Consider the following 12,596-nt stretch of genomic DNA (forward strand, 5'->3'; position numbering starts at 1 on the left):
TAAGTAAATGAAAATACTCACTGTAGTGTTTGCGCTCCTTAACGGTGTAGTAAACATCTTGAAATTCGACATCTTTCGATGGCTTCAGACAGGCGGTATGCTCCATCGTTGCGGCTACGATGTCTCGTCTACACTTTATTTATGTATTTTGCGCAATAACTTGTTGTTATTGTGGTAGTTGAAATATGATTGGAATGTTATTTTTCTAACGCCGCATTTATTTTTTTTCGCTTTACTCAATTTTCTGTTATCGCTCAATTTACCTTTTGGGTGGAACGTGTTGCGCTTTCAAAATGTTGCATTAAAGTACTTAAAAATGTGTTCAGAAGTGTAAAGTATGAGCTGTAAGTAAAACAAATGCGAACACATAGTAATTTTAGAGTATTATTATAATTTATCGTCAATGTTAATATGAAGCTTTTTATCGCTTGCGAATACAGAATTGTTTGAATAAATGTTGAATAAGTATAGTTATATACATAAAAGATTTTACAAAAGTATGTGGAATATATGTGTACAGATGTATGTATGTACATGTATACTTATGCATGTAAGCTAGTATATGTATGTATATCATATGTATTACTAATAAACAGTCACGGCCAAAAGTACAGCAACAGCTCACACCGTCATTTTACGCAATACCTAAATGGTCGAAGTGAGTGTATGGTAAACACGAATTACACCATTTCAAAAATCGATTATTTTAAACAATTATCTAGACGATTACAGAATCCAGCGTAAGCGTAACCTATTTATTTTGTATTTGAAATGAACGTTTCTATATTTAAGAAGCTAACATTATTGCATAACATTAATGCTACTCATGTAAACTAGGTCTAGAGCGTGCGAATGAAACGGTGAGTGAAATTTTATTAGCATTAGTTCCGAACTAGTACGAATGTCAATAACATTCTCTGTTGGTATTGTATAATGAAGTAGCGTTGAAGGGAAAAGAAAATATTTAAACAAACTCGTGTAGTCTAAATACATATATTATAAGCTTTGAGGTTAATTTTTTTACTTTTTCCTCTAAATATACAAATAAATTTCAAAACCGCTTAGTAATGCACAGTTCTAATTGAAACGTAAGTAAACACATGTAAGTCTTCAAATAGTATGTAGGTTGCTTCGTATACTATATATTTGAACTGACTTCCAAAATTCAAAATAGTGATGATCAACACGTCAATAAAATAAAGGAATTGGTGCTTGAGAATCGACGATTAACAGTCAGAGAGCTTACTGGAATCGTTAGAATATCGAAAAGATCAGTCAAACCATTTTAAAAGATCATTTGGGCCTATAAAAGTAAAAACATGATTGGTTCCAAGATTACTCTATTTTTTCATAGAAGAGCCTCTTCTTAATGACTTTGAAACATATTATTGCTGGCGATGAGGCTTGGCTCTACGCTTACGACCCAGAAACAGACGAGCTCTGACGAATATTGAGGCAAAGGTGAGCTGATGCCGAAAACACCACGTCAAAGCAGGTCAAAAATTAAGGTTATGTTGACAGTTTTCTTCGATTATTGCGGTGTGGTGCACTCCGAATTCCTTCCGAACGGCCAAATTCTCAGCAAGTGATACTATTTGAGTGTTTGCGCGAAGCTATTTGTAAAAAGAGACCGTAATTAAGTGCCGACAATTCTTGATTTTTGTACCACGATAACGTACAGTGGCATACTAAATTGATTCTACGTGATTTTTTACCAAATTTTCAACCAATATCGTGCAGTAAACACCGAATTCGTCTGACTTAGCTCAGTGTGACTTCGATGAAACCGTTTTGGGTCAATTGGAGACATTAAACGGGAATCGCTATGCGGATTGATTACGAGGTTATTTGTGAAACTTATGTGATAATTTGATACTGTAAAATTTATTTCAAATAATTTTTATACCAATATATGATAAACAACCCTCTTGAAGCAGGCTTTACCAGTCAACTTTTTTTAATAAGTTTCATATATCAAGTTCAAGTGTTTTCAAGACATTTTTATTTAATTTGTGATTAAACAGGTTTTAAGATTTATTTACCTTTTTTATTTTTTAGAGCGTATTGTTTGAATTAAAATTTAATTTTTTTCTTGTGAATCATTTTGAGAAAGTCATTCTTGCCAGCCAGCTTATAAAAATTTAAATTAAGTACTATAAGCGATTAATATCAGATTAAACTGTCTGAGCGCTGGGCTATATATTACGAAGACTATTCAATAAGGACGAGACTTAGAAATGAAATGAGAAAATTTTGTAAAAATGGGATTTAATTCAAGCGAGACTCCAACTTTTTTAACCCAATAGATGTATCCTGGAAGTCAGCCAAATGTAGAGAATACTGTTGGTGGGGCAGCGATTCGTAACATAATCGGCCAATTTGATCTTCGCGGGTTGTTAACCAGCACGTTGTCATGATGAAAAAGTACTTTATTCAACATAAAATGAGGTCGTTTTTTCTGCAATTCGATTGCGAAGGTCCAATAGTTCTGGACATTAGAGACTTGTTACAATTTGGTTTTTATTATTGTTCGAGGCAGCGCTAAAATCTCCGAACAAAATGTTGAGATCGGATTATGTGTTTATTTTTTAATGCTTACACTATTGTGCAAAACATTACATTTTATGGCATTTGATATGCATTTCCATTTTATAAACAAGTTTTTAAAAGAAAACAGCTTATAAATTCCTAGTAGTAATCTGTCGTTGACAGCTTGCTAATTAAGTGATGTCTGTAAACTAGTACAATTAGCATACAAGTACTAACTGTTAAGCTAAGGCAAAACATTTTCATTATGGCATAACATATTATTGGCAACACAAACATCTAGAGACGATTTTTCTTCTTCATAAGTATGTATCCACATAAGTAGAAATAAATAGAAATCTTTATTGCTTAATATATAGTACATATACTAAACTTATAATAAGTAAATATTTCTTTACATAATTACAACGCATGTTTGCATTTGGCGTACGACTTAATAGCATAAAAAATCTTTCACTTTCTATCTCCCGGCATCTATCTATAACAAATGTACTTGATAGACATGTCTACATACATACATACATAGATTTTATTATTCTTCTTTGCCATTCGCAAATAAATCATAATTCTTTATCTGCCCAAGCAGTCAAGTCAAGCCGAGTAGCGCCGAAGCAACGTGTGATTCATGTCTAGCTGTCATTACTGACACCTCATTAAATATGCGCATATATAAAGTATGTTTATATTTTTCTAGCCGGTTGCTAAAACGGCTGCCTGATTTTTAATTTGCGGTATCAATAGTGAACAGCATAGCGAAAGCAAGTCTTAGGTCAGTAATGCCAAACTTTTTGATTTCTTGTTTTTTTGGAATTTTATTTGGTATTTTTCCACCCGCCTTTTTCCGGTTTGGCGTAAGTCTCTCGACTGCTGTAATTTTCCTTTCCGCTTAAACATGTTTTGGTTAAGCCTTTTCTAATAACCGGTAAACATTTTATGGATGAATATTCAATACAATTCTAGGATTTTTAATTAGTTTATTGCTTTGACACTTATGTGAGATTATGTGAGACAGCATTTATAGTATGTAGATATGAGAATTCATTGTTTGTAAATATGTTTCAGACAATGATTATGCAGAATATTCCAGTGGTTTGAAGTAAAACTTTTAGAATTCTTCGTTCGATTACGCATTTGCGCAAATTAAAGGTTTGCTTCTCATATAATTTGTGGGGAACTTCTGCTTTTAACTCATATATTTTCCAATTTTGAACTTAAATAAGTATATCCAGAACGTTTATTTTTATATTTTAGTGCCTCATTAAGGTATTGGCACTTTATACCAATTAACTTTGCCTCTTTTACTTTTCGTTTTGTTATAGACAAATTCATTTCTACCTTCAAAAAATCTTTATGTCACGTCATTTACTGAAAATACCTTTTGTCCATTTCTCAGAAATGTTCTTTGAAGCCGCGCTATGTCCAAGCATGCCACGCTATCTTTAGCTGTCCTTTGATTTTGTCTCCACACATTATCTTTTATGGCGCTTTTAACTGTATCCATTAAAAAAGCTGTGGTTATTTAGAGGAAATAGTGCGTAGTCGCGTCTGTATATGCACACATTCAAATAAATTTTTTTATGTTCTTATATATGTATACATAAGTAAGTACATACACGAGTATACACATATAAAGATACGTAAGTAGAAAATATCTGATTGTTGGTTTAGGTTGTCTTGCGTTTCCTTCCAACGGAGTGCTGGTCTTCCTCTTCCTCTGCTTCCCCCATACTGCGTCGAATACTCTAAGAGCTGAAGTGCTTTCATCAATTCGGACGACATGACCTACTCAACGTAGTCGCTGTCTCTTAATTCGCTAAACTATGTATGTTAATGTCGTCGTTAATTTCGTACAGCTCATCGTTCCATTGACTGCAGTATTCGCCGTTGAAAATCCCCAAAGGACCAAAAATCTGCCACAGAACATTTCTCTCGAAAACTCTTAATGCCGACTCATAAGATCTCGATTCATTTTTGTGGAACGGCCATAGCACACTTAAATTCCAATCATCGGGTATGCTTTCGTCTGACCATGTGCCACAAGGAAGCCGATGCATGCTTCTTATCAGTGCTTCGCCGCCATTTATAATACAGAGTTTGTACTTCGGAGCGTGCGCCCACTGACTGTATTCGGTAGAGGGCGTTCCTAGCTAACGAACGAGCGGCTGGTCAGTTACCTCCGAGCACCTTGAGAAGCAGAACAAATATTTTTGTGCGATGTGTTTCTGTGAGTGGTGCAAGCCGAAAATGCAGTATTCGGTTGAGCAGAGGTACGCGATTAAATTCTTTGTGAAACTCGGTAAATCTGCGACAGAGACGTTTGATATGATCAAGCAGACTTACCCATATGTTGCTTTGGCAAGAAGTGGTGTGTTTCGGTGGCACTAGGCCTTTTTAGAGCGCCGGGAAGAGATCGCTGATGAAGACCGAAAGAATGAGCAAATCCGAAGTGAAAGCGATGCTCATTGTTTTTTTTTTTTGACATCTAAGGTAGCGTCCAATTTGTGCCCCCTGGACAAACCGTCAACTCCAAGTTTTACATAGAAGTCCTCAAAAGACTCGAACGATGGGTCAATCGGGCCCGATAAGACATCGCAGGCGATTGGAAGTTGCACCACGACAACGCCCCAGCTCACACCGCCTTTCTTGTGAACAGCTACCTAACCAATGCCGGCATCTTAATGCTTCCGCAGCCGCCCTACAGCCCAGATGTGGTCCCAGGACATTTTTGTTTCCTTGCCTGAAAAGGCCGATGAAATGCAAGCATTTTGAGACGACAGAGGGGATCCAGGCAGCGTGCACCTCGACTCTCAAGGCTATTCCGAAGAATGCCTTCCATGACGCCTTCAATGCTTAGAAATCGCGCTGGCAGCGCTGCATCGACGCAGAAGGAGTCTATTTTGAAAGTTTTTAAAGAATTGTAACGATTTGTTCCATTATTTTTTTTTTAATCGAGTCAGTCCTATTATTTTCCGGACAAAGGCCATACCATACATATGTATATTAAAAATTTTATTTCTGAAGCATGTACTTCTTCGCTAAACTTTCCATAACTTAATATAATATATTACAGATAAAGCTAACGCTGAGTAATTCTTTAAAATTTTGTCAAGGTTTTGAACAAATTGCTAAATACTCCGAAAGCAAGAAAAATTTACAAAGCAATAGATTATATAGAAATATGTATTAGCCTTGTTTGTTTAGTTTTTGAATCTTATTTTAAATTTTAAATTTACTTTTTCATACATTTTTATTATTTTTTATGATTTTGTTATATTTTTTTAGTTTATTATTATTTTTATTGTTTTTTATGTTTTTTTTGTTTCTCATTTTTTGAACTTTTATTGAATTTTTGTTTTGTTGATTTTTTTTATTGTTATTTTTTCTTATTTCATCAATTAAAGTACGTACATATTTCACCAAAATTCACTCAAACCCGTTTTTGGATGTGACGCTAAAAGAAATATTCCTCTTTCTACGCAAAATGTAAGCTCTCATAGGCATAAACAAAGCTGTATTAATATGTGTGTGATAAATGGTACAACAAATATTTTTTTACGCATATTCTGAAGCATAAAATTGTTAATAACATGCAAACATCATCATTTCACAGACATTAATTAACTCATGAATATAGAAAAAATAAGAAAAAAAAAAGATTAAAAAAAATGAAATTAATATTAATACGCAAAGTGAAGTGAATGACTTACGAAAATTTTAGAACTGAATTGAGCATGGAAAATAAATTGATTATGCAAAAAAGATTCTTAACGCTGAATCAATATAATCAAAGTCCACTTGTATTTTCTCCTCCATCAAAAGTTTACTAAAATATTTTGCTGTAATGGCGCAATTGCGGAAAGTTAAAATTTGCCGAGTCATTTTAACATATTTTTAACATACTTATGTACGTATTTTAACATAATATAGGAATGTTAACATATTCAAACGTTTATTGGAGGTATTGAATGTACCGTCAAACGGTGTAATTAAATAATTAGAAGTCACTTGATATGCATACATATGTAATAATTACATAACAGTTATAACAGTTATTAAGTATATATATAAGTATATAGTTATAATTAATAACTACAAATTTTATATGAGTTCATTTTCTCATGTGGTAAAATGTTTTATTAGAACATTAAATTATTTTCTTATTAGTCAAGTCTGTTTAAGCGATGAGTTCACACATACCCGATACTGCATCTACCGTTATATTTAATTGCTGCGCGAGAAATTGAGCGTAACGGAGTTAAGCTTCGACTTTAGTTGTAAACAAAAATATAGGTATGTCGATACATAATTATGTAACATCAGCTGCTAATTGTACATTGTCTACTATACACATATACATATGTACATCTGTACGTGTAAATAGTCATTAAACATCGCTTAAAATCTAACATTACTATTTACACAGCTGTAATGGAGTCAGAATAATTATTGGGAATTATTGCATCCGCAGTTAAAAGCTGTGCAATCAGAATATTTGAACCTAGATATTCAAAAGCGCACGATACAATAAAGTGTCTAACGCAAATAATCCTAAAGAATCGTGAGTATTGAAAATTACCTACCACTTTAATAAATATAATATATTACGCAAACTTTTAATGGTTTGCTTGAAACCGCTTCCAAAACACAGAAAGAGCGTCATCGCTGTTATAAGAAAAAAGATCGTGTAGAGTTGCCTTTGGTTGATCTAATCGCCTACCAAATCAAACTCATACACTTGCAATTAGGAATTTTTTTATTTGTAATTTTAATTTAAATTTTTTTATCGTGTTAGGCGTCTCTGAGTTCCGGGAAAAGAATCAACAATGAGAGCTTAAGAGTGCTAACGCCAACGTGCGCATAATTTATTTACTTCAAAATAAACATAATTGTTGAAAAATAAGCTTACACCGCAATTACCCGTTTTAATTGTTAAGCTATGAAACAATTAAAGGGTTGTGTATAGGTGTGTTAATAACGCTGATGACCACAATAATATTATTACGTCTCCAGCAAATTTAAAAGCGAAATTATGTCAGTAAACTTTTATCGTCATACATTCATACAAAAACAAATTATAGCGGAAGCTATAATACCCTTTACAAATACAAAAGATTCTTTACAAGAACTTGATTCGGATCGTACAGTTTGTATGGCAGCCAATATGCTATAGTTATCCAATCTGAACAATTTCTTCAGACATGCCGAATTTCGTGAAGACATCTCGTCAAATGAACAAGTTTTCAATGCAAGCCTGAACTCTGATCGTTAGCTTATATGGCGGCTATATGCTATAGGGATACGATATAGGCGTATCCGGCAAATGAGCTTTTCGTGGAGAAAATGGCATGTGCAAAATTTCAGATCGATATCTCAAAAACTGAGGAACAAGTTCGCGTATATACAGTCATAAAAACGGAGAGACGGGTCTTCTAAATTTCCTTCTTGACAAACTCGCGGGTATAAGGATCAAATAATCGCAGGCGATGACTTCATTAAGTGCATTTTGTTACAAAATCTAACCTTAAATTAATATATTAGATATTTAAGTGTAAATATTTAAATAAATTCATTTCAAATTAAAAGTTAAAAGTATTAAAATAAGTGCTGCATACCGATTCGATCAATTTTGATTTTTCACTTCACACATATTCTGTGTTTCAATTCGACTTAGAAAGTAAAATTATTACATCATTCATATTACACCTTTCAGTGCCGAAAAGTGTACTTTTGAAGCAAAAAATGTTTCTCAATAATAAAGTAAAACCAAAGCTCAATTCTATTACGATAGGCGATGTTTACTGACTTCCAATAAAATCAAATATAATTACTTAATACAAATATATCCCAATTAGTGTGTTTAATACCTTTCAAATTAACTATTTTTTATAATTTCGTGAATCAAAAATCGTGGCAATTATTTTTCCTTATAGCATATGCATTTTTATGTATTTTTAATAACTTGAACGAAATTTCTTATTCGATATGAGTTACACAAATAATACAAAAAATGTTATGTGTGAAAAAATTAAAGTTTCTAATAAAAAGATGCATTTATTTTTTAGTTCTATTATTATATTTTGATTTTATGTTGAAAAACTGTATGCCTAATTAGACAGTAACCATTATTTATAACGATTTCATTATTTTATTTATATATTGCAATCTTAATACTTTTCTGGAGACACTTACTTTCTCAATCAAGGCTCCTTTCAATATACCTGTTCCAATCGGTGTCTTAAAACGTAATTTTTTGCAGCTTCCCACACAATATCGTAGCCGGTTTGAATTTCAGCAATTGTTGCTTAGCACTTACTTATATATTTTAAATATATTTATATGTGTTTTCAAAAACACAAGTTTTTTGCCAGATTTTATCGGTACATTGCACGCCAAAACAAATTTTAATGGAAAAAGCTAAATTATACGATTTTTATGCAGCAAAGGCTTTGAACTTTTAATCGTTAAAAGCAACTGTTTTCGCTAATACAGATATTTTTTGTTTAATGCAAATTTTTATTACAAATCACACTGTTTGCATTTTAATTAGAAGTAAGGTTTCGGCCTTCATATTTTTACACATTTCATATTATTGTTAATTGATTTTCTTGTTCTACAGGTGATTTGTGTGACGATAATAAGCGATAAATTTATTTTTGTTGTGTGGCAATTTTTAGCGCTGTTTTTTACTGAAGATATTTCTTATTTTTAGTTTCTTTATTAAAAAACACCTTTTTACTTGTATCAATTATTTTTATAAACAGTTGTAGGTTACAATTTATAATGATACACTGTTTTATAAACTGTTCTCAACTGTAAATCGAATGCAATTCAAAGCTGTTTCTTTGCTTATTTATTTTCATTTTTAGCATACATAAGTTATGCACATGTTATGTGAATGTTTATACATGTTTATTATTTTCCGTTAATATCACAATTTTTATTTCATATGTATTTTTATTATTTGCTGTCGATAATTAACTTTTTATAAAGATGTTTATTTTTTATCCGTGTTTTTTTTTTTTTTTGTTTTAGTCTATAATAATAATTTTTTTTTATTAGCTCAAGATCGCCTTCGGTGTGCACTTTGGTTCCAAAATATCATTAATTTAATACGTTTAAATTAGAATTAGTTAAACAAATTTGCAATTCGAAAAAAACTAACGGCAAAGCATCGCATATTTTTACATACATATGTAGTTTTCTTAAATCACTCCTATTTTTAATTATTCATTATTTTCATTTGTAATTTTATTTTTAAATTTTTTTTTTCATTCACGTTTTATACACTCTCCTTTATGGCAGTAACAAAAACAAAATTGAAAGGATTCGTTTATTGCAACTCGCTTGATACTATTGTTTTATTCTCTTGCTTGCGCATCGTCATCCGCTCCACTGTGAAGCACAATTGCGAATGAATTCGTTCGAAGTTGGAGCTCACCGCCAAAAGTCGGTTTGCCCAGACCACAACAGCCAGCAATAACATGCGGTTGCGTCGCGACGAGCATTGCCGCTGCCGTTGCTGTTGCTGCTTCTTTCGGCTTTTGCCTATGTTATTGTTTGTAGTTGTTTCGCACAGAAAACAGTGGTCATTGGGGAGTTTGGGGTTGTCAGCAGCAACAACACTTGCTACATAAACAGCGGCAACAGTTGTTCAGTTTTCGTTTGTTATTATTTAAATCAGCTTTGTTTTTGTTGTCAACAGCGAAAGCGAATATGCAAAACAAAATAAATACGTAAAAATAATAATTGAAAATGTGTTTGTAAGTATATAGTACAAATAAACAAATAAGCAAAAATTGTTTATGGCGCGGACACAATGTCAGAAAATGAAATCGTAAAAAAACACACACACACAGCAATTATGCCTTGGAGTAGGTGGAGAAGCGCGAAAGAAAGGTATGTGTGCGAAAATTTCCGCAATTACCGGCAAACTCAAAGTAATTTATTTTCATTCAATTTGTTTTTGTATTTTTCTTATATACTATTCTTATTTTACTTTCAAAGAAATCTAATGAAATCTTTTCTTTTTATACCCTGAACCCCAGGGTATATTAAGTTTGTCACGAAGTTTGTAACACCCAGAAGGAAGCGTCGGAGACCCTATAAAGTACATATATAAATGATCCGTCTGTCTGTCTATCCGTCTGTATATATACGAACTAGTCCCTCAGTTTTTAAGATATCGTTTTGAAATTTTGCAAACGTCATTTGCTCTTCAAGAAGCTGCTCATTTGTCGGAACGGCCGATATCGGTCCACTATAACATATGTATAGCTGCCATATAAACTGAACGATCGGAATTAAGTTGTTGTATGGAAAACTTTCACATTTGACAATGTATCTTCACGAAATTTTTTAAAGATTATTTTCTAAGGCAACTATGTAATCTCCGAAGAAACTGTTCAGATCGGTTAACTATAGCATATAGCTGTCATACAAACTGAATGATCGGAATCAAATGCTTGCATGAAAAACTTCCTCATTTGACGTGGCCTCTTCACGAAATTTGACATGGATTACTGCTTAAGGTAATAATATAATCTCCGAAAAAATTACTCAGATCGGATTACTATAGCGTATAGCTTCCGTACAAACTGAACACATACAGTGTGCGACAAAACTAAAGCACGGAATCTACCTTGTCGGTATTTAACTGGATAAAATCATAAATTAGGCATTGCGTGATGTTTTATTGATTTGTATTATTAGTTCATGTATTCTTCTTTTAAAATTAGTAAAAATTAAACAAATTAACATATTAAAAAAATATATAAAATACCATATATGAAAAACTCCAAAAATTTGGTGCGACAAAACAAAAGCACGAAATGGTTTTATGATTGAAAAATTTATGTCTTTCAATATTTGGTTGCGTATCCCTTATTTTTGAATACAGTTGCACATCGGCTAGGCATGGACTCAATTTATTTTATTTGATATGTCCCAGGAAATGCTTTTCCATGCTACCTTCACTTGAATTTATAAAACGGCCTTATTTTTACAATTCTCAAGTCTGATTTTTCGATCTACAATTTACCATTGGTTCTCTATGGGATTGAGATCAGGTGATTGTGCGAGTCGCTTCAAAATCTCATTCCCGTTATCAACAAACCACTGTTTTACACAAATAGCAGTGTGTTGCTGGTCGTTGTCATGTTGATAACTCCATTTTAAAGCCATTTCTTCTGCAACATGTGGCAGCATTAATATTCTGAGAAATATTTTATGCTTATATTTGTCCATTATACTGTTTATATGATGAATTTATCCTATTGCATTCCCTGGAAAACAACCCCACACTAGTACATTGTCTCCACCATGTTTCACCGCGCTTGTTTTATAACGTTGATTTAGGCGTTGTCCCTTCGGTCTGCCTACCAGCTTCAGGCCATCTCAATCTTTGATATTAAACTTCGATTCGCCAGAAAAAAGTACAGTTTGCCATTTTGTAATCGCTCAATTTATGTGCATCCTCACAAATTCCAATCACGCCAGTCTGTTCTTTAAATAAATAATACGGCGTTTTTGCAATAACTTGCTACAGGTAGCATGAAAATTCCCCATGGACAGCTCGACGTTGTATGGATCTCTGTAATATATTTAACCGTAATTGTCTTACAATAGATATTGCCGATATAAAAGGGTAATTTTTTATTGCCCGAATGACTCCCTTATATATATGTATGTTGTTTCTAAAAGAAATGCACCTATGAAGGGTATATTAGCTTCGGTGCAGCCGAAGTTAACGTTTTTTCTTGTTTCGGTTATTTATGTTAATACACATTTACACCATCAATATCGTCTAAAGGTACTATACGTAAGTATGTACATATGTATGTATATTTTGAGGTTAGTTTTTTAACATGAAGATATGGCGGTTTTATTAATAAAAAACAAAACAAGCCAAAACGTTAACTTCGGTTGCACTATAATACCCCTCAAAGGTTCATTTGTTATATATAGAATAAAAAGGTACAGGGTTTTCCAATAAGAGTGATATGATTTCCTTAAAAAAAAACACACACACTAACTATTAAAGGAAATTCAAA

At 32.7% G+C, this 12,596-nt stretch overlaps 1 protein-coding gene across 2 annotated transcripts in view; it reads right to left on the reverse strand.

The window, feature by feature from the left end:
• The window catches only part of LOC120777668 (ATP-binding cassette sub-family G member 1), a 34,041-nt gene extending 24,536 nt beyond the window's left edge, over positions 1-9,505 (reverse strand). The window contains exons 1-2 of one of the 2 annotated variants that reach the window (XM_040109125.1): positions 8,737-9,505; positions 22-342 (exon numbers count right to left, since the gene is read on the reverse strand). In XM_040109125.1, coding sequence (XP_039965059.1) covers positions 22-106 — 85 coding nt within the window. In that variant the 5' untranslated portion in view covers positions 107-342; positions 8,737-9,505. Of the gene's footprint in view, positions 1-21; positions 343-8,736 lie in introns of those variants that run through there. The other variant, XM_040109126.1, reaches the window with a different exon arrangement.
• Between the last annotated feature and the right edge of the window lie 3,091 nt (positions 9,506-12,596).

Source organism: Bactrocera tryoni, chromosome 5 (genome assembly GCF_016617805.1).
Source record: "Bactrocera tryoni isolate S06 chromosome 5, CSIRO_BtryS06_freeze2, whole genome shotgun sequence".
Taxonomy (NCBI): Eukaryota; Metazoa; Arthropoda; class Insecta; order Diptera; family Tephritidae; genus Bactrocera; species Bactrocera tryoni.